Source organism: Electrophorus electricus, chromosome 16, assembly GCF_041902795.1.
Source record: "Electrophorus electricus isolate QZ-2024a chromosome 16, ASM4190279v1, whole genome shotgun sequence".
Classification (NCBI taxonomy): domain Eukaryota; kingdom Metazoa; phylum Chordata; class Actinopteri; order Gymnotiformes; family Gymnotidae; genus Electrophorus; species Electrophorus electricus.
The window spans coordinates 22,383,843-22,410,128 of NC_137512.1; the positions used below are offsets into that span (position 1 = coordinate 22,383,843).

General features: G+C 41.9%; 1 protein-coding gene and 1 long non-coding RNA gene across 3 annotated transcripts in view; one reads left to right on the forward strand and one right to left on the reverse strand.

Moving 5' to 3' along the window:
• ccnd2a (cyclin D2, a) overlaps nucleotides 1-26,286 on the reverse strand; it is a 138,033-nt gene that overhangs the window by 8,976 nt on the left and 102,771 nt on the right. Inside the window, exons 1-4 of one of the 2 annotated variants that reach the window (XM_027022238.3) lie at nucleotides 13,220-13,665; nucleotides 11,610-11,825; nucleotides 6,738-6,897; nucleotides 496-644 (exon numbers count right to left, since the gene is read on the reverse strand). In XM_027022238.3, the coding sequence (XP_026878039.1) occupies nucleotides 496-644; nucleotides 6,738-6,897; nucleotides 11,610-11,825; nucleotides 13,220-13,513 (819 nt within the window). In that variant the 5' untranslated portion in view covers nucleotides 13,514-13,665. Of the gene's footprint in view, nucleotides 1-495; nucleotides 645-6,737; nucleotides 6,898-11,609; nucleotides 11,826-13,219; nucleotides 13,666-26,286 lie in introns of those variants that run through there. The other variant, XM_081699514.1, reaches the window with a different exon arrangement.
• Nucleotides 13,632-16,406, forward strand: LOC145651769 (uncharacterized). Its single transcript, XR_014117734.1, has 2 exons — nucleotides 13,632-13,727; nucleotides 15,616-16,406. It is a non-coding gene; the product is annotated as an uncharacterized LOC145651769 (long non-coding RNA).

A 26,286-nucleotide genomic window follows, 5' to 3' on the forward strand; every position in this document is an offset into this window, starting at 1 on the left:
ACGTTGCCACTTCTCCCTGGTATGTGTAGGTCTTTATGGAGATGATTAATAAAAAGAATGAAAGGATGAAACAGCGACTAATGTTTTCAGTGAGGGGATGCTTCGGAAATTTTCACTATATGCTACTGTGTCAAAACACCATTATCAAGGCAGCTTACACTAATTTCAGTTGTATGTTATTGTCTTAAGGACATACCACATGTCCCATGGCGTGCGCTGTCTGACTCAGTTTTACAGTAAACAACTTTAACAACAGCACTAGAGAGGAGTACAGTATGTACTACGTGGGTGAATATCAATGGTCTGACTCATAGAAAACTAAACAAAGATTATTATCAAACTCAGAATCACCTATCATGAAACAAAGATGCCCAAATTCATGTCGAGGAATGTCGGTCTATCAAAACTGCTAAAACACCGTGTCGATTTGGCTGTATGGTTACAGACGAGGCGGGGTCGTCTGTGGGATCATCACCTGCAGGCTTTAATACTCACAACTTCTGTGTTTGTGATCTTGGCGAGCAGTTCCATGAGGCTGTCACCCCACAGCGAGTGGTCGGTGCTGTTGAGCTGGAGGCCGCAGATGGCCGCTCCCACGCTGCCCGTGGCGATCATGGACGGAGGATACATGGCAAAGTTGAAGTCTGCAGGGAAGTCGAAACAGACATAGTCATTAGAAACTGTATAAAACCCTACTCTGGTTTTTGGTTCATGAACAAGGACATTTTAATAATCGAGGACAGAATACTCCAACAGCCATTTCTTTCACAAAAATAAAACTTGGGGGGGGTTTACTGCAATGCAGCGAGGATGATAAGAGTGTTAACAAACAAAAGTCGTTTCCATTAGATATCTGCACTGTGCTTTGCTAATGACAGCAAGCCAGGATAATGAGGGTTCACTTAGCTTGAAAAGAAGCTCAAAATCACCCCCCACATGCCCCCACCCCAAACCCTCATCCCGCCCACCCAAGCCCCGCCGCCACCCTCCCCAGATCACCCCCTTTTCTTCCCGCTCCTAAGTAAATCGTGCGCGCCCTGAAAAAAAAGAAGAAGCCCCAGAGCCTTTGGAAAGGGGGGGGGGGGGGGGGAGAGCCAGCGTCACGCTTCCAATGCTCACTGCTGTAGGTCCTTTTCCACGTGCGGTCACGGGCGTGCGTCTTGAAGACCAATACCCTCGTTAGCTCTCTCGCTGTCATTCATAATGAAAATAAGACAGGTTGTGAACGGGCCCAGAGCCCGAAAGAAAAGAGAAAGAAAAGGCATGTAGAGGGCGAAGGCATGTAGAAGGCTGTTTGCCCTCCCTGCCTGACTGATTTCGGCCTTTCTTCTTCTACTAGCCCAATCTCTGTGTCTCTATTCACATCGTGGCCTCTCTTTGATGCGCTGAACGGCGCTTGGGCTCTGCTTTGGTCGCCGTACCAGCCAGTGACGTGCGTGAGCCAGGACGCTATCTTTTAGCATGTTAACTGAGCACGGCTAGCGGCAGCCGTGGCAGGTGAGCGCAGCTTCATGGTCCAAAGTCATCACCTCATCTCATCTGACCGAGAGACGCGACAGCGATCTCTCGGGACTACAAATTCAAAACAACAGCTCGTACAAAGGTTGGGAGGTGCGAGGGAGAGACTAGGGGCCGGGGGGCCGGGGGTATGCCTGTCAGCTCTATGGCAGAAGAAGTGACTGGGGAAGCCGGGAAGGGGGAGTAGGAGAGGGGCGTTTCTCTGAACATCATTCTTTAGTCTGTGTCCAGACCCTCATGAGGTTTTGGCAGGAGAAAAGAGACCCCCCTCCCTCCCCCAGATTCACGCCATCCCTCTGATGCAGGGCCACCTATGGGCTTGCAGAGAGCACCTTGGCAGCCATTGCATCACCATGCTGCCGAATTCAAAGCCAACTTCAAGATGGCTCTGAGGGTGATTTTCCCTTCTTTTTCTTTTTTTGGGGGAAATCAAAGAGGCGGGTCCTTTGATAGCTGACGAACTGTCCCTTCATTGCCTTCTTAACATTCAGCACCAAGCACTGAATTTGTGACTCAGTGTTGACAAATAAATGAACTGGCTATACACCTCTGTGTGCTGGGCAGAGCCTGGAACAGACGCGCTCGAGCTCTGGCCAAGAGGACAGAGCAAAAGAAAAGTGAACTGCATTACATCATTTTCTTTAGCTTCTGTTCTTCTCTTTGAACACACACACACACACACACACACACACACACACACACACACACACACACAGATAGACAGACGCACACACACACCACACGTAGCAACCTGACTTTTCACACTTGAGACAAGATTTGGTTTGTTGAGGAACAAGAGTGTGCACGTGCTAGTGGCAGGGCCGGACACTCTGCCGTGTGTGTGAGCGGTCAGCGCAGGAAGAAAGGCTGTATTTTGCCCGCCTTCATTGATATGCATGCGGGGGGAAAGGCGTGTATGTAGCGGGGACGCTCGCGATGGAAGGCTCCTTGTGAGTGGCGGCTGGCTGGCCGTCTCCCCCAGCCTCTCACCCCGTCAATGAGCCATTCTCCGGCCCTCCCCACATCGCCCTCCCAGGACCGTGCCAGCACGCCCAACTTCTGGGTGGGTGCAATGTGCTGCATACGCATTTAACTTGTAAATTAATTAAGCGTCTGGAAAGTTGAGAAACGGCCAAGGCGGGCGATGATTTTTAAGGGAAATAAATCAAGTGCCAGGATTCCATGCGGATGCGTGGCTTATTAATCGTGGAGTTTACAGAAAGGCCCATTTTGAGCGGCCAGGCTCCACTGATTGATAAAGGTCGAATGTAAACAGCATTTTGGATTTGGCATCACAGTAGATCACCCACCACAGCTCCAGTGAAATGGAACGAGTCACTTACAGTGGGCAAGCAAAGCAGCTCACAGACAAACTGTAAATTCTTGGACTGAAGAGGCTTAGTGAGATGTGGTAGGCGCTAAAGTCTGTCTCTGTTGAGATATACTGGCGACGCTTCACAGAAATGTCCCAATATTTGCACTTTTACAGCTAAAGACAAAACACCACCACTGCCTGCAAAAACCATGTCATGGGACATTTAACAAGAATGTGCTGTAACTGGCATTTAGATAATTGTTAAATACAGAGATCTATTGAACTACACATACACTGGATCCGATTTAAAAGGGAGACGTGATGTTTTATGTCACATCATACTAAGAACCAGGTGTTTTGCACCCAGATCATGTTTGCAACATCAATTGGACACATCCTAAACCATCATATTACCATTTACAACTTGTCATCACGAAAGCAGCTAAGCCAATGTAAGTTAAACTGAAAACACAAATCTTCCTTCACTGCTGAAATCCTGTAAGAACATGCTTCAGTCTTGCACCATGACTGGGAGACTTGAGCAACACAGCACAGGCCGACCAGGGCGGCAGAAGGGCCTGGAAACAGGAATGGCATGAATTGAAAGATTCATATTTTAGCTGTGTTGACCCCTTGCTATGCACACACATACATGCACACACATGCACGCACGAGCCAAGATTTCATTTTCCTAGGGGACTTCTTAGACAAAAAACAAAAAAAACAGCTAAGAAGAGGAAAGTGTATCTTGATACACAAAGCTGAGATGCTCAGTAAAATTCTCTCATCAGAGCGCCATGCTGGATGCTCTTACATACTTGATGATCAGTAGAGTTATTGTCCACTCTAGACCACAATTATTTAAGAGATTCTTAGGAAAAGCTCTCCTTGTGGATGCATTTACGACTTTACAGTCAGGCGGAGGACGCTGTGGTTTTGATCAGCATCAAAAAAACCATGCTGTCCACGTGCAAGCTCGTATGACACACAGAAAAGGAAATGCTTAGGAGAACACTATGTTTTCCTTACTTCCTGCATGGATGCAGGAACCAATTCAAGGCCCACAAAAGAAGACCGCCAGTGAGCTCTGACTAATCACGCCTTGGATTAACAAACAGCAGCATTAACAAACATGAATACGTGCTGCATCTGTGGCATTGCTTTTCAGAACAGACCTACAACTGTAGTCCACTGCCCTTCTGAATAATATAAGGTCTTACTAAACAGGAGATGAGACATCTAAACAACACAAGATGGTGTACACGAGAGAGAGAGAGAGAGAGAGAGAGAGAGAGAGAGAGAGAGATGGGGGAGAAAGGAGTGAATCTACACTCCAAATTCATCACGAGTATTAGCAGTATTATTTCTCAGCAAATGTACAGGGGTGTTGGAAGGTTTGCGTTTTTGCAGTAAAGTCTATAATCTTCTTTAATGAGCTGGTTCCTGTGCAGACTGCCCTGCAGACAAATGCTGCAGTTTCCTATCAGGCATTCCCCCCATGCTGACCTTTACACATCTCTGCATATTAACTGGAGGGTCACATCTTTGTCTCCTTTCTACAGTTGAGCCCACCAGCAATTTGCATAGTCCTGAAAGGCCTCTTCATGTTATTAATTAATACAGAATTGGCCTACACTGCCTGACCAGATCTCACCATGTGGCCCGGATGGAACTGTTTTATCAAAGGCATGGAGCCATTAAAAATTAGCGGTCTTTCTCTTCCTTCTCCACCCCCACTCGCATCTCTTTCCCCATTCAGATACAGAAGCCTTCATTTATGCAAGTCTCTGCAAAGAAGAAGAGGGCAATGGCAAATACCAGGAGAACAGAGGAGAGGCAGGCCATAATCAGACCACAGTCGAGGCATCTGCCTGGCAATTAAAAGGTTTTAGAAAAAAACCAAGACCAAAACCCTGGTTTGAGACTAGATGGCCATTTTGGGCACTGCCAAGCAGAAAATATGTTTCAGCTAGTCACAGCTCGACATACAGTGTGCACAGCATTCTTTCTTTCTCTCTGTCTGTCTGTCTGTCTGTCTGTCTGTCTGTCTGTCTGTCTGTCTGTCTGTCTGTCTGTCTGTCTGTCTGTCTGTCTGTCTGTCTGTCTGTCTGTCTGTCTGTCTGTCTGTCTGTCTGTCTGTCTGTCTGTCTGTCTGTCTGTCTGTCTGTCTGTCTGTCTGTCTGTCTATCTATCTATCTATCTATCTATCTATCCACACACAGATTATTTCAATAAACCCAGCCTTAAACTTGCTTTGGTATCTTCTTATAACTCCTCGCTGAATCACTTGTAGAGGACATTAAAATACATTTCAGCCACTTTCCTAAAGCAATCAGGAACAAAGTGCACTCAGAGTGTTGCACAACAGGACTGTGAGAAATGGATCTGAAACTCACAAAGGCGTTCCAATATCTTCAGTGACTCAAAAGATGGATGGCAACCAGTGTGTTCAATGGGATTCAAGCCAGTTCCCATGGATACCATCAATGTCTCCTGTCAGAGTACTTTCACAACATATTTACAATATCCATTGCACAATCCGAAAAAGGAGAAGCCACATCAAAAGTGCCATATTTAAAGACTTGTCATCTGCTCCTATTCCTCTCTCCACCCTTCCCCTGTTCACAACCAGCTTTCTCAGAAAGAAGGTGAGTGGGGGAAGGTACTTGGGGGGGGGGCTTCTCCTAGACACAAGGAGACGAGCCCCCCCCCGACCCCATCGTGGCACATCAGAGCCCAGGGGAAACACAAGCGGCTCCCGTTACCTCTGCTACTACAGAGAGTCCATGGTTGGCCAGGAGGATCAGGCCACAAAGGCTCAGACACATGGGAAAGCAGGCATGGCCTGGAGCAGTGAGGAGGCGTGAGAAGCTGAGACGCGAAAGCACGACATGCTTCACCGTTCAGATGGGCTGTTCTCCACCCCCCTCCCCCCCACTTCACTCACTGCTCCACGCTCGAGCCCTTAAAGGCATAATCCATTGCCAAGAGCAGGGACAATGCCTTCTTCCGTACCAAAGCAGGTCCGCCTCTGGATCGGCTGTGCACAGGAATGCCCTTAACCAGACAGCTTCCCTTTGAAGTGACTCGCCATTCAGGGCTTGCCACTGATATGCCCCCCCACCCCACCCCCCCGCCCTGATGTGCACACACATGCACACCTTCACCTGTCTGTGCAGTGTTCTGGGTGAGCATGTCAGGCTTCCAGAGAAAGCCTCTCCCTCACAGATGCTGTTTTAAATCCGCATACTTTGCATGAAGGTAATGACAAAGCGTTCAGCAGTAGCGCGCCCACGGAAGCAAGGTGAATGGGGTTCCCATGGTTACTGTCTCTCAGAAGTTGACTTCTGTTTCAGGTTGGGGTTTTTTTTGGCGGGGAGGAGTACATTTTCAGCATTCACCAGTATGTTGACGAAAGTTCTCAGCACCCAAGTGACTTGGCAGCAGAACTTTGATCACACTTGCAAAACACCAATGCATGACAAACACAAGGCCCAAGCCAGGCATGGCACAGTTTACCCAGCAACAGACTGGTGGTTTGCTGTTGCTGTTTTATTTCGGAGTTAGGCTTTTCGTCTTCAGTTTATAATTGTTTGTCTTGTCACATCTGGAGCATGGGAGTAAGGGGAAGGCTGTCATTAAGAGTAAAAATATACAGCAGGGATTGAAGTAAGGAGAAACAAAAGTGGAATTTGACCTCCATCATGACTGATTTATGGTGGGCAACTCCAACAAAGACCTAAAACATGCTGGAGCAGAGCGGGAACGCAAAATGAGCTGACCAAAGGCACCACCCCAGCTCGGAAACGCATGAGTTCCCAGAAACCATGAAGCAGGCACAGAGTGCAGCTTCAGGTGGGAGCTACAGACCAGGAGCTTGTCTAGATCAGCAGAGAGGCACTACCTGTGGCGCACAGAGCGATGAAGGTCTGCACGTGCTTGCGGATCAGGTCCAACTTGTCCTCGGGAAGAGGCAGCTTCTTCACTATGTGCTCAATGAAGTCGTTTGGGGTGACAGCAGCCAGGTTCCACTTCAACTTACCCAGAACCACCAGCTCCCACTCCTGAGAGGCGACAAAGATACGAGACAGAAAGGGGCGTGGTTATAACGAAATCAATCAATTAAATAAAAAATGCATAAGCACTGTTAAAGTGTACCTTTGTGTCCTAAAGACTACCATTGTATTGAGAGGGAGAGGTACTGATTACAGAGAGAGGAGCAATCGCTCTCAATCTAACTGCAGCCTTTTCTGGGAATACGAGCCTACACTGGATGTCATAATAGTGTCAAAGGCCTATCTGGGATCGTGGGCTAATGTAGATTCTATCTTAAGCATCTTAGGTATTTTGAGTTCTGCTAAAAGCGGTATGCGAATCGATGAAACATGAGCATTCTTGGCTTTCTAGAGTGTTGGGCCAATAAAAAGCATGTTTGCCCAGGGGATGCTGGGTATGTAAAAATTAGTCTATAACTCCACTTCAAGATTAAGGTTCCCTAGTTAAAAGTCAGGTCTTGGGATTGCCTTGTATTATATTCATTTAAAAGTAAGCCTAAAAGTCTTCACACATGAATGTTATGATCATAAAGATTTTACATCTGGTGCAGACTGACTGACACACTGCAAAGCAGCAGAGGTTTTATCCCTGTTAGCTGAACCTAGCTGAGGACCTAGCTGAACAGGTGTACTGAAGTGGCTACAATGCCAACAATTCAGTAGCACATCACAAACAAGCAAACTAACACTACATCTTCTGGATTAAGGTCTGCATCACATTGTTTGGACTAAAGTCTGCATCATGTCTTCTTGACAGGTTTGGATCAGCTCTTCTGGACTATGGTCTGCATCATGTCTTCTGGACAGGTTTGGATCAGCTCTTCTGGACTATGATCTGCATCATGTCTTCTTGACAGGTTTGGATCAGCTCTTCTGGACTATGGTCTGCATCATGTCTTCTGGACAGGTTTGGATCAGTTCTTTTGGACTAAGTGCTGCACCAGGTCTTCTTAACTCTTCAGACTGACTTTGCTTTAGGCTGTGTTCTGCTTGTTGTCTCAACACCAATCTAGCACAACAAACTATCCAGACTTTGGTCTTTAAAAATGCAAGATGGCCTCGATTGTGACCTTAGCCCTGCTTCTGGATCTGATCCCTGGATCCCTGGACTGCATGCTGGTTTTTACACTCCAGGCATGAGCGAGCACTTCTGTCACTGGATAACCATAAATTGCCTTGTAAGTTGCTCAGTGCTTGGTAAGCGCTGTCAGAATACAACAACAGCTGTGACCTCCCAGAGTCTGTTCAGTCCCAGGTACTTTCCTTCTGAGAACGTAAATCTATGTGTGAGTGTGTGTTTTGCACTAACAATGGCAAAATATGAAGCAAGAGACTGGAAATCACAAGTTTCCTTCTAAATGTGGGTTGCTGCAAAAAAAATGCCCATATTCTCATTTCTGATGGCTACGGTGAATCACTCCAAATCAGCATAGCCACCAGTTCTGATGCTTACTGCCCTTACTGCACACATTTTTATAAAGGTGTAATACTGCTCCTGCTTTTACAATTTTCTATAAGATGAAATAGATGAAACTTGTCTAAGTGAAGAGGACATGAATGGATTAAGGTATTGCTGCAGAGGAAAAAGTGTCACCAGTGATCACCAGGCTTGAATCAACAGACATGAACAAAATGGCAAACAAAATGGGACGCATCCTGCATAGTGACAAAATCTACCCCACCTATGCTTCACATCAGTCAAAATGTGTGAAATATGATTTTTAACATGCACTGTAACAGTCAATGATCTTTCGGTCTGCCTAACCCTTGCCCCAGATCTCACAGTGTGGCACTCGAAGTCCCCCTGAACATGTACACTCCAAGCTGCCTGATTCCCCTACACAGTGCATACTGCCATCATCATCTTATTCAGAAAACAGAAAGCCACCTTCATGTTTAGCGAGTGAATGAATGACTAATTGGGGAAAAACTGGGTTTGCAGGCACAGCCCTTGTGACTGCACTTGCTGAGATGGACATGCTTTTCTTCTCTCCATTGGTCAACCACATACACTTAGTCATAAGGTGCCCTATCGCGGGGACCTTTAAAATCCACCAGGTTACTTTTGTGCGTAGTCGAAAGTTCATTCTGAAACTGCACCGCAGGTCGCCTGCAGGCGCACACAAGGAGCCGCACGCGTGCGCACACAAAGAACCACCTAAGACTCACAGTCTCCCTGCCCCTGTCGTATGCTTGTCTTCAGCTGGGACTCGTTCAAAAGCGCAAACTACTGCTCCAATTTTTTTTTTAGGTTTGACAAACACAGCTAAGAGTTTCCAAAGGTGATGCAGCACCTGGATCATCATAATGTGATGGAGGACACGTTACCCTAAAGAGCGCAGAGCCGACCTGCTTTTTGGGGCTTCTAAACCTGCCTTAATGCTCACATTTTTGATGCTTCTCACAGAAAACTGGAAGCAGAAGCGATACCATTTTGGATATTTTTGTTAATCTGCGAGACTGTTCTCTATTTCCATGAGGACTTTGGTATTGGTGTAATTTATCTCTACAAACAGCAGTTTTAAGATTGGCACAAAACTTTTGGGGAGCCAGTCAGGTCCATAGTTAGAGAATAAAGCTAATGCCTTACACAAGGCTTCCTTCATTTTACACTGCAATAGCATCCAGCAGTGACATCCTCTAAGGTAAGGCAGAATGTGGACCTGCACCATAGTGGACGTTTAAAATCAAACCAATAATCCAGACTAAGTTCCGACGGCAGGATGGAATTCCCCTGGGTTGATTTACTATGTTTTGTTTTCTTTGTTTCTATCTGATCAGACTTGTATTTAGACAACCAGGATGTGATCTATGGATGATGAAATCAAAAGAGGAATCTAAACGCCATGTTTCGTGTGCTTTTTTAAAAATTATTATAGGCTGTGAAGATAATGCAAAAGAAAAAACCTGGGAGTGCCAAGAAGGTTCCTGCACCACTGCAGCCTGTGCTTAGTTTTTTAGGGCAGAGTGTTACACATTGTAAATTAAAAACATTATGCATTGCGTGACCTCAGAACGACCATAGACGCCAATTTTATGATGAACATCAAGTGACAGTTTGATTCACTCTCCCTTTCACAACAGTCCAGTGCTTTGTACAACCTCTGAGGCAATGCAGACACTCAGCAACAATTAAAAAAAACCCTTCCTTTTATAAGGACTTTGACTGCTTTCTGAGTGATGCCCGTCTGCCAGAGCTCTTCTGACATGCAACGCAGTTTACGTACCCACTTCCTCTTGATAGTGCCTCTGTCACCAGTGAGGTTTAATTTACAAGAACTTTCTACCAGCCAGTGAAGACAGAACTGAAGATGTGACTGTCACGGGCGATCTCTGGTTTCCTGCATCTGCTGCATTTTACAGAATGCTGTTAGCTTTGAAGCCCCAAACCAAAATGGAGGAAGAAAATGTCCATAACATCTTTTGCTGATACAGTAGCCTAATAGTGTGATCTTTGACCATAACCACCATGCTATCATCTCTTTCCGTCAGAGAGAAACTGATGAGCCAGTAGTGAGAACAGTGTACACATACACACACACATGCAATCTCAAACACACTGAACCCAGTAAGAAATGCTGATGCTTCAGCACATACTGGTTAAGATGTTCAGCAGAGCAGAGAAGCACTGTCTTACTCTTCAACCACACTGCTTACCCAGGAATGTTTATTCATGTAATGCAGAGGAGGAAATAGCATTCGCATTTAACCAACACATTTTGCTTCCATTTCTGTAATTCCTCTCCCTGAATGTTCTTTCAGACGCATTCCGTTCCATATACTGGAGGCTACGGATTGATGAGTGACTGCAGTAGTGCACAAAGCCCACAGCTAAAGCAATTGATAAATTCAAATAATGTATACAAACAGCATTCGGATTAGTACATTTTTGAGTAAAATGATAGATTATCAATTAAACTAATTTAAAATTCATGTTACCAAGAATTTATTAAACCAAGTGGAAGTGATAAAGAGCAGGATAAACAAAAATGTAAAGATACTCATGAGAGAGAGCGAGAGAGCGAGAGCGAGAGAGCGAGAGAGCGAGAGCGAGAGAGAGAGAGAGAGAGAGAGAGAGAGAGAGAGAGAGAGAGAGAGAGAGCGAGCCGGAACTGCAAAACCAGATAATACTTCCCGGGTCGGTACAGTGCTGCGTGGATTCGCATATTTACCACTAGATGGTGATAGAGAACCGTGGGTGGCTCGTACTTGTGCATCTGTAATAGATCTGCTCTTGCAGCACAGCACTCACATTGTGGAGCATCCATCATTCGCCACAAATCCATTCAGCAAAGCGTCTTGCTTTTCTTTCTTTCTTTTTTTTTCGCTTTTCATTGCCTTTCTGTGTTGTCATAATCTCATACGTCTAGCCTAAATATTACATCAGCCTTCATGACAGACTTTATATATATTTTGCAACTTATACAATAAGAGATACTGAAACAATAAAGAAAGCCAATTTTACATAGAAATAAAGTTTGCAGGTAAATGATTTACACACACACACACACACACACACACACACACACACACACACACACACACACACACATATATATATATATATATATATATATATATATATATATATATATATATATATATGTATATATATAGCTATAAATACACATCTAGACAAAAAAATGAATAAATAATATAAAAACACCTACTAAAGCGAACTTCTATACTGAATTTATGCAGAGACGACGTTGCGTGCTTACCAGGAGTTCGTGCGGTCTGATGGAGTTATCTGTGTAGATACACAACTTCTCTGCAGTTAAGGGACGCGTCTCCTTCAGTTTGGACGCTAGAAACATGCACACGGCGCCAAGCAACTGCAGGTTACACTTTCTAGTTGGTACCACTGCTAAAAATCTGTCCAAGTAGTTCATAGCCAGTGGAAAAACTTCTTCCTCGCATTTTTGTTCCTCACAGACCTGGAAAGGCAGGACAGCGACGAATAAGTTCAAAGTAGAAAAAGCACGTGGTGCACAGCATATCTTGCCTAATTTAAATTCCCCACGAAAGGGAAATTAATCATAAATTAAATTAGCTGGTGATCAATAGAAATCGAAATGTGTGTCCTGATTCATGCCCTAATTTAATTGGATTTTTGACAAGAATCGTTTAAAACGGTTATAGGAAAGTGAAAGTTCGGCCAGCGCAGTGCTATAAAGAGATTATAAAATAATAATGTTTAAGCCCGAAAAGGGGTCTCTGATCTCTGTCAATAGACTTGAATTCCTTTGGTTCATTCAGTAAGAAATGAATTCAAGTCACAATCACCCGAGCCAAAAAACCTCCCATGCAGCACAGTAGGCTACGGAACAGTTTTTTTAATTCGTCATATTTTCATAAAATATTTAAAAATATAAATAAATTGTCTACGCAAATGGTTTATACATCTAAATGTTCAGTGTTGTATTTCACATCATTCCCGACAATTGCCAAAAACGTAAACCGAGATTTACTATGATTAAAACCTAGTTTTGCAAACGAAGTAGGATGCAGTATTTCACGAATGGGTCATCGTCAGACCGAAATATTGTTTTAAAGAAATTGTATAAATTCAGAGGTTCGCTTCAACTCAACATTCAACACATGAAAATAAAGCATACCTCGTCCTCTAACGTTCCCAACTAAAATTTTGTACATATGTCAAAGCCATTGACGATAATCGAACTTAATTCATAGTCTACCGATTTCGATCAGCGTAGGTTAGGGAGCAGCACGGGCCCTCGCCCTTCCGCGAACGCATATTTGGGGAAAAAATACAAAATACTTGTAACTGAATTTATATGCTTTTCAACCATAACCAGACACGTTAAGGCACCATCTGTTTACTTATGCACATACAATAAGCTGTTATGATGTTTTAAGACAATACAGAAGACAAGCAAACGCCGAGAGCGAAAAACCAACATGGCGTTAGGTTTGTGTAGCGGGGTGCGCATTGAACTGCATACGTGTGCATGGAAATATTTATCGTAAAAATAAATAAATAACATTAAGAAGCAGGATACTCTCCTGTGCAAACGACATATCGATTAAATTTTTTAAAAGCACATGCTTCTCATCCGTGATACAGCTTAGTAAGCATGTCCTCTCCAGATCTATGATACATAATCGTGAACTTGGTCCAAAATCAGCTCTTAAAATAAATGGCCTCACAAAATTGCGTTTATCCTTTCGGATATGTTAAAGCAACTTCTGCAGTTTGATTTCACAGCATAAGGGTGACACATTGTACTATAACATAGTTCATAAGTCGTTTTAAGATAAGGTGTCACCACGGAAATATACACAGTTGGTCGCATTTAAAGTTACAAACCTCCAGCATCCAGGTAGCTACCATCCTTCGCATAAAGGGCTGAATATCTTTCTGTACACATTTGAAATAAGAGCACTGGGGAAGAAACCTCTCTTCAATGGTCAGCAAGCTCTGTAGCACCCTGTCATCACACAGAAGATTTGGGTCGGGACGGGCTCTTACAATGGTGTCCGCTTCGAGGCAATACAGCTCCATGGTTGTTACAGTCCTTTCCGATATAAAATGTGTCTTTAGACAGTGAAACAGAAAGATTACAAAATGACAGAAAAGTGGCTCAAGAGACAGCTTGGGCATATAAAATTTGTCTACAGGTCTGTCCTGTGGTGGTCCTGCGTCTTGCGCGAACTTTCAGTTTTTCCCCCTGATGGCTGTCTGTTCTCCTCTCTCTAGCTGGAGTCTGCTCGAACGTCGTGACGCAAGCTTGGTAGGAAGACCACATTATTGGCCAGAGCGAACATGATCACTTCTCCAGTTTTAAGACTTCAGCTTCTATAAGATGACACTTTGGGTAGGTATCGAGTTATTATTGATCATGAACAACGACCATCCTGAATTGTTCCACCCACGCGCACATATATAACAGACTCCCCCATCATGTAGAAACACAAAAGCACAATAGCCATATAGAAGTGAATATGTTCAAATAAACCAAGGTGTTTCACATTAAAATGACAATATACTATCAAGATGGAACATATGCCAAGAAATTGAGTATTTTGGTTTTGTATTCCCACGAATTCAACTGTACTCCCATGGCGCTGCTTTTCAAATTGCTAAAGCCCAAAACTGCATTTCGTCAACGTCTGATTGAAGCTATACTGTGCGGCAAGGCTCGTGGTGGTGAGAGCTTTCTAGGAAATGCATAAAAGTTGTAGCAGCGCGTTCAGGCTTTAGATAAACTGTGATGCCAACGCAGTTGCCTAGGAGCTTGAAGAAGCTATAAAAAAAAGCCCAAGGCTCAATAAAATCATGATCACCATTATGCAAAGAGCATGGTGGAAGCCTTCTGGGATTCATGGAAGCGTTGTCGATAATACAGTCAAACGACAGGTACATGTACAGTGTTTAACATGAAGACTATTCATTCATCTGCAATTAAATCTGAACTGACAACAGAAGAGATTAATATGAAATAACCCCAAAGACCCGTATCTCTGAAATTGTTCAAGGTAATACACAAGCTTTAACACTTCAGCATTGACGTTCTGCCACGGCTATTTCAATACTTTAAAACGCATATAGGAATGTCTCTTTAAAGTTTTTTTTTTTTTTTTTGTCTCGATTGCTTCCTCCCTGTCATTTTAACAGCCAATAGGCTAGTTCTCCGGCGCCTGGCTGAGGCTTTGGGTTTGTTACTGGGCAGACTTTCACAGTGGAACTACCTCAAGAAAGGACTAATACAGACAGTCATCTGTATTATCGTTCACCTGATTACAATGAGTGTTTGTATTCAGACTATTTTACGCTCATTGGCCACAAGACGAAAAATTATAACGTCAAACATAAGTACATAGAAACCATGTATCTAATAAAGTGAGATATGCTTTGAACACCTAAGTTTAAAGTTCCAAAGTATTAGTCTGACACATTAATTCAAGATGCATCTTATTGCGTAAAACGACTGATAAAATCCACCGAACGTTGTTGTCTGTCACTTAGTTGTCAATCATATAAAATCATTATTTACAAAAAAATAATAATAAAAATGTGAAATATATTTTGATAACTACTTAACCAAAGTTATTAAACTGTGAATAAATGTTCAATTCTGAACTATCCTATGTAAGTTTCCTGCACATAATTTTAAAATAATAAAAGTTTGATTACACTGTCAATGTAAGCAATGTACATGTTCACACAATGACGCATAAAATGTCGAAAATAAACGCTAATGACCCATATCTGACACATCAAAATGCCGGATGAGCTGTCAATGTAAGATGGTATAGCCTACAGTATACATGAATCATATCTTACATCATTTCAACTTTAACCTTGCACGTTGGGATTTCACCGAATATTCGGAGAGTTTTAACGACAGCATTCTGCTAGCCTTTTAATGTTTATAATCATCAGACAACAGATAACAGATCTGTAGTCTAAATATTGGGCAATATGCAGTTTGAGACGCTGCCGGTTGTGTCTTATAAGCGTTTATTGCACTTACGCATATAAAAGTAATATTGTTATTAGCAGTATTAAATATAGTAAGTTTTCTAGAAATATCGCGTATACTTTAACCACTCTCGTGGTTTTTTTTTTAATATATTTATCCCCTCATTTTTAAGAATTCTGTACAAACCATCATAATTATAGGTAGACCACATCACATCCTCGAGTCTAAAAAATGTTACTCATAGGACATTAAGTCAACTAATTAGTTATTTTTGTCACAGGAAGATGTACGCGCTACGCAGGTCCTTCTGTTACTGCTTAATCTGTCTGAAGCACACATCGAAGAAACTGAATTGTAACCTACATTAGAAAGAAAGAAAGAAAGAACGTAAGAAAGAAAAACAAGAAATCGCCTTCTGCGCGTCCCATCAAACGCAGAACAAGGGGCCACGCTGCTTACAGAATATTCAGTGAAACCACGCGAGAGAGCTATATACTCTGCCCAAAAGTCACATCGAACCGAGTAAAACAACGGACCACCGCTCCGCCAGCAGCACACCATCGCCGTGTTTTCGCGGATTAGTGACGTCACACACGGCGCACGCTTCAGCAGCTCCGTTTCCCGGATGCCTGCAATTAACGCGATAATCATGAAGACACACCCAAAGAGAAAGCTCACAAAATGTCCCTCATACGTTTGAAAAGATTATAGCGTGTATTAATTTATACACATTATTGTTGATACTCTACCAGTTTAAATTCTGTGGTCATTCTGTGGTCATTCAGCATGACTGCATATAATAACAGAAAATGTCTTGTCGGTTTTATTCTAAAGTTTAAACTAGTACTTTCTTTAACTTCTATTAACATTCATTTTGCTTATCTGTATGTATATATGTATATAATTGACTAACTTTAACAAATATATATTGTTCCCTGATATGCAAAGAAATAAGAAAAAACTTTTGGCAGTTTACATCAAAAGTACTCTCTCAACTGAAACCTGCTATTATGTATATTGGCTCTATGAAACACCTGCAAATAAATGTCCCGAAATCAGTTGCAACAGAAAGTTGATTCATTGTTGTTGGGAAACACCAGGGTCAAGAATTGAACACACACCCATCAAGATGTTTCATGAAACCTCTTTTGTTTTTCTTCCTTAAAATGTTAACAATGTACAGTGACTTTAATAATGCTTTTAAAATATGCTTATTTCACAATTTTGTTCAAATATGTTATGACAAAGTTAGATGTCTTAAGTTGTAAACAAAGCATGTAATATGCATGTTGGAATATGTACTTCTGCACAAAAATTCATTGCATAGACACATATATGTTGTATTCATGACATAAGAGAGATATTTTCCTACATAAGAGCTGATTAAAACTGAATTATGTATTTACTTTTTTAAAAGTAATATTAAATAATAATAATAATAATAATAATAATAATAATAATAATAATAATAATAATAATAATGATGATGATAATGATTATTATTAAAAATATTTAAACGAGCGATTTGTCCATTATAATCGAATTTCTCCCCCACATACACATGTAAAAGTACATAATAAAGCAATGGTAACTTTTTCAAATAAACATAGCAACCTGTATATTACAAACAAAATCTACAGAATTAAACACAATTAATAATAAACCATGAAAACCTTACATCCTATCAGTATATTCCTCAAGCATATAACAGACAACTCATCTTCTTCCTAATGATTATAGCAATTTTCTCACCATTTTTCTAGATATTTTTTTTGTACTTGAGCAGTCACAGATGTCCATATAAAACAACAAAAACAAAATAGAGAACCTAGCCATCCATCACAAAAAACACATGATACGCTTCATTAATTCACCTTCACAGCCTTGTTCCTTCTATCATAGCAAAATGAATTTCCACCCTATAGGTGTTCAGAAAGTCATTACAAGGCATGTTCTTTCACTCCAGGTAGCCCACATCAACGTCACAAACATCACAAATATCATAATAGAGCAGCTCCATTCACACCAATGTGTTTCTGGCAATTTTAGCGGCAATAACAACAAGACAAAAATCATTTCAAGAGGATTAGAAACGTATATACAGGTCCTCAGTAATGAGCTGTCTTTTTCAGGGGTTAATTTCTTTGCAGCTAGAACTAAAAGGAGACTATAGGTGTTAACTCAGGATGAGGGATTTCACTTTATAATGGTCAGACTGGACTACCTGGTCATTACACTACAACATTGTTTTGTGGGTATAAATGAAATACTGATTACATGCATGTCTATCTCTAATTTCAACAGTTGTCTTTTGTCCTGCATGAGATGGGAAGTGGTGTGTATGTTTACTGAACAGACATATGTTTACCTGGTCAACAATTTATAATTTAACTGAAGTCCCGATATTTTACCATAATTACTAACAAAACAGTCATGAGGGAAAATTCTCCTGTGGACTGAAGACCTGTCCCATTTCCAATGATAGCTGGGTGTGAATACCAGCATGAATTAATGTGTGATAGGACACATTTGTGTAGAAGAACCATACTGAAACCACTGTTGCACAACTCCAGGATGGTTTGCTGAGAGCAACGTTTTGCCAGGTGTATGATAGCTTGAAAAAGAAACTACAAAACAAATGTAAGTAGCAAAATAGGTAATGGTCCCGAATCCAGCATTTGGTCCACACCTCATTCCCAAACACACAGAAGAAGGCAAACAGTAGCATTTCTTCATTCTACCCAAACACTACAAAACAGGTCTGTATTCTGTGTCTTTTGGTGGAATGCATTTTTTGAACCAGTCATTACAGACATCACAAGCCCTTACTGGCAGTATGTTGACGGACATTTTCTTCAGAGTACACACAGTCACAGACCTTTCACCAAGGTCTGCCTCCAGCTTTGAAAAGCCACGAAAAAACTTTGAATGTCCACAGGTGCCCTCGACTGGGACACTGTAAATAATTTCACATCTGTGAACATTTTGTGCGTTTGTCTCTTTCCCGCTCAGCACTGTAACATGCTGTAAGCAAGTGTCTCTGCAGTGTCACCATGAAGTCTGAGCCAGCGCTGGCTCAGCGTCACTGCTGTGTCCAGCCTTGTAACCCCCCCCCCCCCGGTCATATGTCCAGCCCTCGAGTTTGTCACTCACGCAACAGCTGCTGCTTGATAGAACACTAACCCGGTGATCAATTTATTTCTCCTCCTCCTTCCCTCCCGTGTGCTAAAACAAGAACCCATAGATAGAAACAAAGGAATTGTTGGAAGGGAACCTTGGTGCAGAATGCAAGGACCTCTCAGGGGCAGGTGTTGTCCCTCAGGAATTCATCAGCACGAAATGCCTTGCCTCGCTTTCCTGGCATGGCTCGTTCTCGAGCCACAAGGAGAGGAGGAAGAAAAAACAAAACAAAAGTCCTGAAGACTTCCGCCTGGGAGTGTGGCCAACCCTGGCATCATCTCGTCACAGGAGGAGGCGAGATGAAACACGCTCAGAGCTCAGATGCCGACTATCTCCCGCTTTTTGTCCAGGTCACTTTGTCAGGTGGGAGCTTAAATAGCTTTTCAGAATTGTTGTAAAGGTGCATAACAGTAACACTGTCAGTTGAAAAGCACCTGCAACCCAAGCTGAGACAGGAAAAACACTTGAAAAATATTCAAGTGAGTGTGTTTCTGCACGCAGAGTGAGCCTGTCAGGGAAAAAACCGTAATATGGACCTTGATCATGTTCATTCAGGCAGATCCAAAGAAGCATCAAGAGGAGAAAATACTTAATCTGTCCTCATACATGATTAATGCTTTAATACAGTTTTCAAGTAGATCACTGATCAGGATCAGTTCAGTTAAATAGCCAGTTGATGATGTGGATCAGTTCAGGAAGTACATAAGGTGTGACGTGAGTCTTCTTAGAGAGTATGCTCTGTCATCAACTTTTCACAGATTTGTCACAAGAAATTTCCCAACAAGTATGACACTTTCTCAGTGTATAATTACACACATTTTTACTATGAGTATGAATAAATTACTCATTACAAAATAAGTGATGTGTAATATTACTAATAATTAGTGATGTGTAATGTATAATACTACACATCTAAAAATATTGTGCAGCATTATATATTAATTTAAAATCTTGAATGAGAAAATGTGTAGTCATTTAATTAGGTTTTATTTTTGATACTAATCCAGATGTAGCATACTAATATTATATTTTATTTTAGACCATAAAGCTTACATTTGCATTTGTGCTGACTATGGATCTTTCATCTGCTAAGCACACACACATAAAACGCGCGCACACACACACACACACACACACACGCACACACACACACACACAAACACAAACACAAACACAAACACACAAACACACACACACACACACACACACACACACACACACACACACACACACACACACACACACACACACACACATATTTGCCATCTCAGTGCTCTTGGTTCAGTGGGAAACCAGACAGAGCAGATGGGGCTTTGACAGAGATGAGAGAGAAAGATTATCTTCAACAATTCCAGCTTTCTCACGTTCTACATATATCAGGTGCTGCTTCTTTCATGCATTTTAAATTATAGCTCTTACCCTCTCTATGTAACCCAAAAAATGCACAAAATGAAAAATAACAGGAAATAAAAGAACCAGCAAGAAACCGGCACATAGTGTTGTAGTCAAGACCACTAGAGCAGATTCAGCATCAAGACCGAGCCAAGGACACATCAAGTAGTTAAGTCAAATCAACAATGAGAATCTTAGTAGTGAAGTCTGAGTCAACACAGAGACTTTTAGTAGTCAAGTCCGAATCAAGACAGAAACTTTTAGTGATCAAGTCTGAGACCTAGACGGTAGTGGCAAAGACCAAGACAAGATGAAGACCCGATTAAGAATATGGGAAAAAAATTATTAGTTTGTAAATCATTGTATATTATATGATATACATTAATGATGTTATACTTCATCATATATTTTGTAAAATATAACATGAAATAACATAGAGGCCAACATTATTATTAACATTAATTATCGTTATATTTTAGTCATACAAAGGCATTGTAACTTTTGGAAGCAAAGGATTGTGAGGTTATCCAGTGTCAATTTCTTCTGTAAAACTTACTCAGAAGTCACCACGAAAAGTTAAATGAATGTAAATTGACAACATACATCCATTTTTATGATTAAATGAAAGCAGTGAGAACATTTCAATCTGCCCTTAAACCAAAACTAACCAGTTAAGCCATCATGGAAAGGAATAAGTAAATCTTCAGCCAGCTGTGAACAAACGTCTAAGATACAGAGAAAGTTCCTAGGCAAATTTCTTAGCATATTACAGCACTCCATTGCCATGTCTATGTTAGCTATGTAAATTAAGTCATATTGAGACAGAAAGCCATAGATGACATGGCTGAAATTATGGAAATTATGGTACCTTTATTTTAACCCCCACTTAGCTAGCTAACATTTTCCCCAATTTAGCTTACTTATTGTAGCCACCTCTCCTCGGAAATCTTAGAATTTAACATCTCTGTTATTGAAAAGTCTCATAATTTATGTTCAGCTAAATATTGTTCTTTGAGACATTCTGCATAGAAAGTCACAATGCTTCACGTAACCAGAGTATAGTTCAAGACTTTGGTTAATGTAATGACACTGTTAATGTAAACTGACATGTAAACTGATGAGTGGGTAAAAACACACATTTACAATCTTACCATTAGATTATTCAAAATAGAACATGCTCATTGATTGGTTAGTGAACAAGAAGTGGCTTGTATTCCCCTTCTGGCCAATCTGCATATTTTATTTAAAAGCTAAGCACCAGCTAATATGGAAATCTCAAATACAGAATACAGCAAAAGCTGATAGTTTCTAACTTTGTCAATAGTTGTTTTTTTGTTTTGTTTTTTTTTACAAAACCAAGGAATACATCTTAAAAATTTGTTTTGCCTCTCCCACTGTCTTTTGAATCTTTCATAAATGTCATCCTTGTGAAGTAGATGGTGGACACCAACTCAAGAAGCTGAACTGTAGGTGATGCAAAATGACAAAAAGGTCTGTTGTCTTTGCCTGAAATAAATCAATGTACAATGGGACACCCATGCACAAATAGCCCAAAGATCCCAAAATATCCACAAAAAAAAAAAAAGAATAAAATCTGAGTTTTATTTCAACCTTTTTTTCAACCTTTTTTTCAATCTACAGAGTTCACTGAATGGACTAGAAATTCACTGAAGTCAGCCAATGCATACATTTTAAGGCTAGACACATATAACCCAGACACATATGATTGACCTACCCAAAACTCATATTAGACCACTAAAGCAGAGGCCTTAACTAGCTTAGCTAAGATACTGTTATTAGCTAAAGGGAGCACTGCTAATTAGTTGGTTAGCTAGACACAAGCGAGTAAAATGAGAAATATAACCAGTAGCTAGCCTAGCTAATCAACTGCCCCAGTTATAAATAATTGTTAATAGACAAGATTACTTTTAGTAATAGTTTTTACTTTTAGGACCAGTTTTCAGTATAATGACTAACATAAAAGTTTTTTTTACCAGTCAGAATTCCCAATTCTGACTGTTTCAGGTTGTTTGTTGCTCTCTGGTGCAGCTTCTTCCATCTCTGGCTCAAATCTGAATGGTTGAATTCCACTGTAGGGACATACAGTCAACCCCCACTGTCACTGCAGATTCATCATCTTCATCAAATTCAAAAATATCTTTGGAATCTGAAGAACCAGCACTGGAAAATTCGAAGTCCAAGTCAGTCATAATGGTGCTTGAATGCAGCATTGCTCACTGTGGTCCACCAGTGATGTCATTCAGCAACTTTCTGGAATTTCCGGAGCAACATCGGGTTTTTCCATCAATTTACTTGAATTCATAATTTTTAAAGACATGAACATGTTATTTTCATTTGAATTCTCAAATATACATATTTTCAGTAGCTAAGATCATGTAAAATCTTCACAGAGGCCCATTAGGTGGTGCTTAGCATCTATGTATGTAGAGTAAGGACTGTTTTATTCTGTTTGAATGTATCATTGATATTCAACAATAATAGGAAACAATTTCTAATGACACATCATCGGTCTCAGCTGGTCTTGAGAACGATTTCTGAGTCCACCTTACCCAGAGACAAGACAAAACCGAATCTAAATGATAAGATGTTGAGATGGTGATGAGCCCGAGACCAATCTCTAGACCAAGACCGGACTAAAACACCACCACCACAATATCCTATTGCAGGATTTCAGAATACCAAAGTCTAAGAATAACACGCCTGATTATGTGTATTCACAGAAAGTGGAATAAAAAAGAAAGCGAGTTTATTCCACATAAAAGCACAAGCATGCAGATCGCTGAGGCTTAGTGAGCACTGCAGAAGATTGCTAAGTTTCCGTACTCTCCAGCTGTATAGAGGCTGCAGTATCTGGCATCTCATGACTAGCACTTTTAAGGACTATTTAAACAGCATATTCTACCTGCATAAGGCCTATAGGCTTCAACAAAAAACCCTAGGGCTACAGACCATAGCGGAGTGTCACAAATCAAATTCCCCACTCCATCACGATTACACCAGCACAGGTGATTTCACTGCATGGTCCCACACTCGAATCAGGCTACAAAAATCTGATCCTTTTGGGGGGAAACTCAAGCGCCGGGGTATAATTTATGACCCATATCTTTCGAGCTCCAGGGGCCTGCTTAGAGAGCCGCGCTGTGGGTCTGGAACATGTGCCGTGCACTATCTTGTGCACAAAGGTAAAGGGAAGCTTAACATCCTGGGAAAATCTCAAACAGTGTGAAATTACCTTGATCCAAAGATTCCTGGCGCATACCAGCTCAATGAACCCATAACAGTGTGCTCTGGAGCAGGCAGACGGCCCACTGCAGAACAGCTGGGTCAGATAGAAGAGCCAACAGAGGGAGGGAGAGCGAGAGAGCGAGAGAGAGAAAGAGAGAGAGTAGGAAGAGAAGTAAAAAGAAAGAGAAAGACAGAAAACAAAAGACAGTTAACAGTGAATGTAAACATGGTAAACAGTGTAATGTAAAACTTGCACTGTCGAAGACACATTCTCCCTGAGGCCTTGGTAGATTTCTCTCCATAGATTCTCTAAGCAGAAGTGGGTTGAAGTGAATCGATCAGTGTATGACGTCAATAGGGATATGGAGCTGCCCCTGCCCCGGACAGGCCTGTGTCTTTGTTTGGGTTTATTTAAGAAGGTGGAGGCCAATGTGGCTGGAATGCTGTTGTTTGGAGCATAAATCTGGTGAAAGCTTGCAACAGCGTGTGTAAATGCTGCTGTGATCCCAGACACAACACACAGCAGGAAACAGCAACCTTGCACGCTGTGAGAAGAGAGAGGCACAAGCCTGGGTGCCTCTCACCTGACTCTGTCCAACGCTGCATTGCGAGGCAATTTGTGACCCCCTGCTTATTTCACACCTTTACTACGTCACCACGAGCCTGATTTCCTTCCTCGCTTCTATGGTAGACCACACGTTCCCTGGAAATAAAGGCAGTTGCGGAATTGATTGACAGAGTAATTTTTAGTATAGATACGGAACTCGGTTGTTTAAAAAAAAAAGAAGAAGGGTATTCTTGAGGTAACTAGAAATGGTTAGCTTAAGATACCATAAACTGAGTTCCACTGCTGGGTGTTTGCAAGGTTGTAAACAAGACACCAAGGGTAGATAATAAAATATCAAACCAAGACATAGTTACTCCACGTCACACTACGCGAAGGGGCTACAAACAGTAAGCATTGGGAGTTAAGAGATATCAAATTGATTGCTAGTTAAATAAAGGCAGAGATTGTTTCTTGCAGTTGCTATGCAACCCCACAAAACATAACAGAGCTCTGAGTCATTTCATTTGCGGCGGATTATTCAGTTATGTGGACGACGCATTGCCATAATTTACAGTTTATAGTGTCTAAACTGAATTCTGATCTTGCTTATATTGCACAGGCATAATCATTGAAACACAAAGAAATGTGCACAACAGGCACAGATAGTCTACGTTTCAAAATGGCCATGCACAACTGTGGACTGTTGGCTGAGCTCAGAACTGCTGGCATGCCCTTAAAAGAAGCGAACATGACAAAACAAAGTGACAGAAACAAAGAAAGCGTGTCGTGCCTTTGTGCAGCGAGAAAGACGCCGTTTTTGTAACTAAATGCACCTGTGTTCTCAATGCCATTTTGTAACGAATTATCTGCCACATCTTCACCTCAGCATACTTACGATGCGTTAGTGTGAGAAAATTAGAATGTTGTTTCTATTTTGACACAGTGGATGAAAACTTTTGCATGGGAGTTTTGCTCTTAATAAACAGGGACTTTACAAAAACATACACACACACAAACACACACTTCTGAATGTCCTTTTATCGGAACCTGAGTGATTCCATTGTGGACTGGAAAGGTTTGTTGTCTTTGGTGCCTGGCCAGGTCCTTGTAGATGTTTATCACATGATACCTGCTTTCACAGGGATTCAGTTGCGTCTTTTTGTGCCTGCCTTATTCCTGAGAGCATTCTCTGTTGGTTGCCTCATGGACATGCCAGTAGACCATACAACTGTGGCAGCATGAGCTGAGCATGGTCTTCACACCTGCTACTGCCTCATGGGACTCTTGTGTCATTACAGCAAAAACAGCATTCAGCTTTTGAGTTCTTTAAGTTCAACAACAAAGGCAGGACATGAGCCAAGATGAGCTGAAGAAGATCAGTTGCATACGACAACTTGATGTGGGTCTTCTTTGAGAGCCATTCTGAAGATAAACTGTACTTCACGGAAGTCTAAAAGATGGGTTCTAGAAGGAATTATTAATGCTTCTGCCAGTGGGGAAAACAACAAAATGCTGTTGTGCATTACAGTTTTTTTTCCCAGAAATATGTTGCATATGTTTGCATGTGTTTCCAATGTAACACAGCTATTGATGACATTGCATACAAGCCACTTTACAGTATCGGGTTTTCCTCTTGCTCGATACTGTTGTCAGCGATTATATGAGCAGAGTCATTTTGGTGCAGAAAAACTTTCGAGTTCAATTCTGTAGTGATTCCTAAACTTGCATGTTCGATTTCTTGAGGTCATCAGCCGCATGGAGAAAGTCTTATACCTCCAGCAGACCCTCTCTGGACCGTTGGCTCTGTGAAGGAGAGGTCTTGTACCTCGGAAGCCCTCTCTGGAGAAAATGTAGCTCGAAATGTCAGTATGCTCCACTTGGACGTTCGCTCTGGCCCTGCTCTGCTGAGAAAAACCGTTGGCTTCACTTGTCTTGTACTGCCGCACCTTGAAAAGAAATATGCTGAAAGCGCACAGAATGGGCTAACACATGCCCTGATTCATGTCTATCATTTATTTCTGTGTTAGGGATGAGATCAGCTGGATGTCATTGGACGCCTCTTTCGCTCTGGGACAATGATGGGAGAGCGCTAAGGTTCCATTGATGACTTCATATGGGGGGAAACGTTTTAGGCTGAGAGAAAGTGCTACGCTGTATGAGCAATGAGCTGCCGTGTGATGTGACCAGCTCAGCTCGAGCAGGATTTAGCCGGTGGCGCGGAGCTTGGCGTGGCGTCAGCCGCTTCACGTGAGGGGTCTGCCTGGGCTCCCATGCAGAGCCAGCACGGCTGTGTGCCGACAATGTCAGTCATGACCTATTAGAGCCGGAATTCCGGGGTGCAGAGAAGGATTCTGGTCACATCACACGACATCGTTCACCTTTTAGTCACTCCGCCCATATTAACCATGTTAGCTCACCCATAATCTCATTTCAATTACTGACAAGAGGCAGGACCTTGCCTTTCACATTGCTAATCTAACCCATGTGTTTCCTAAATAACAGGGGAAAAAAAAGTGTTGTGTCATGGATGAGCGGGAGGGAAGGGAGATAGAGGGGGGGGGGGAAGCTATTGACATGCTGTGTCAT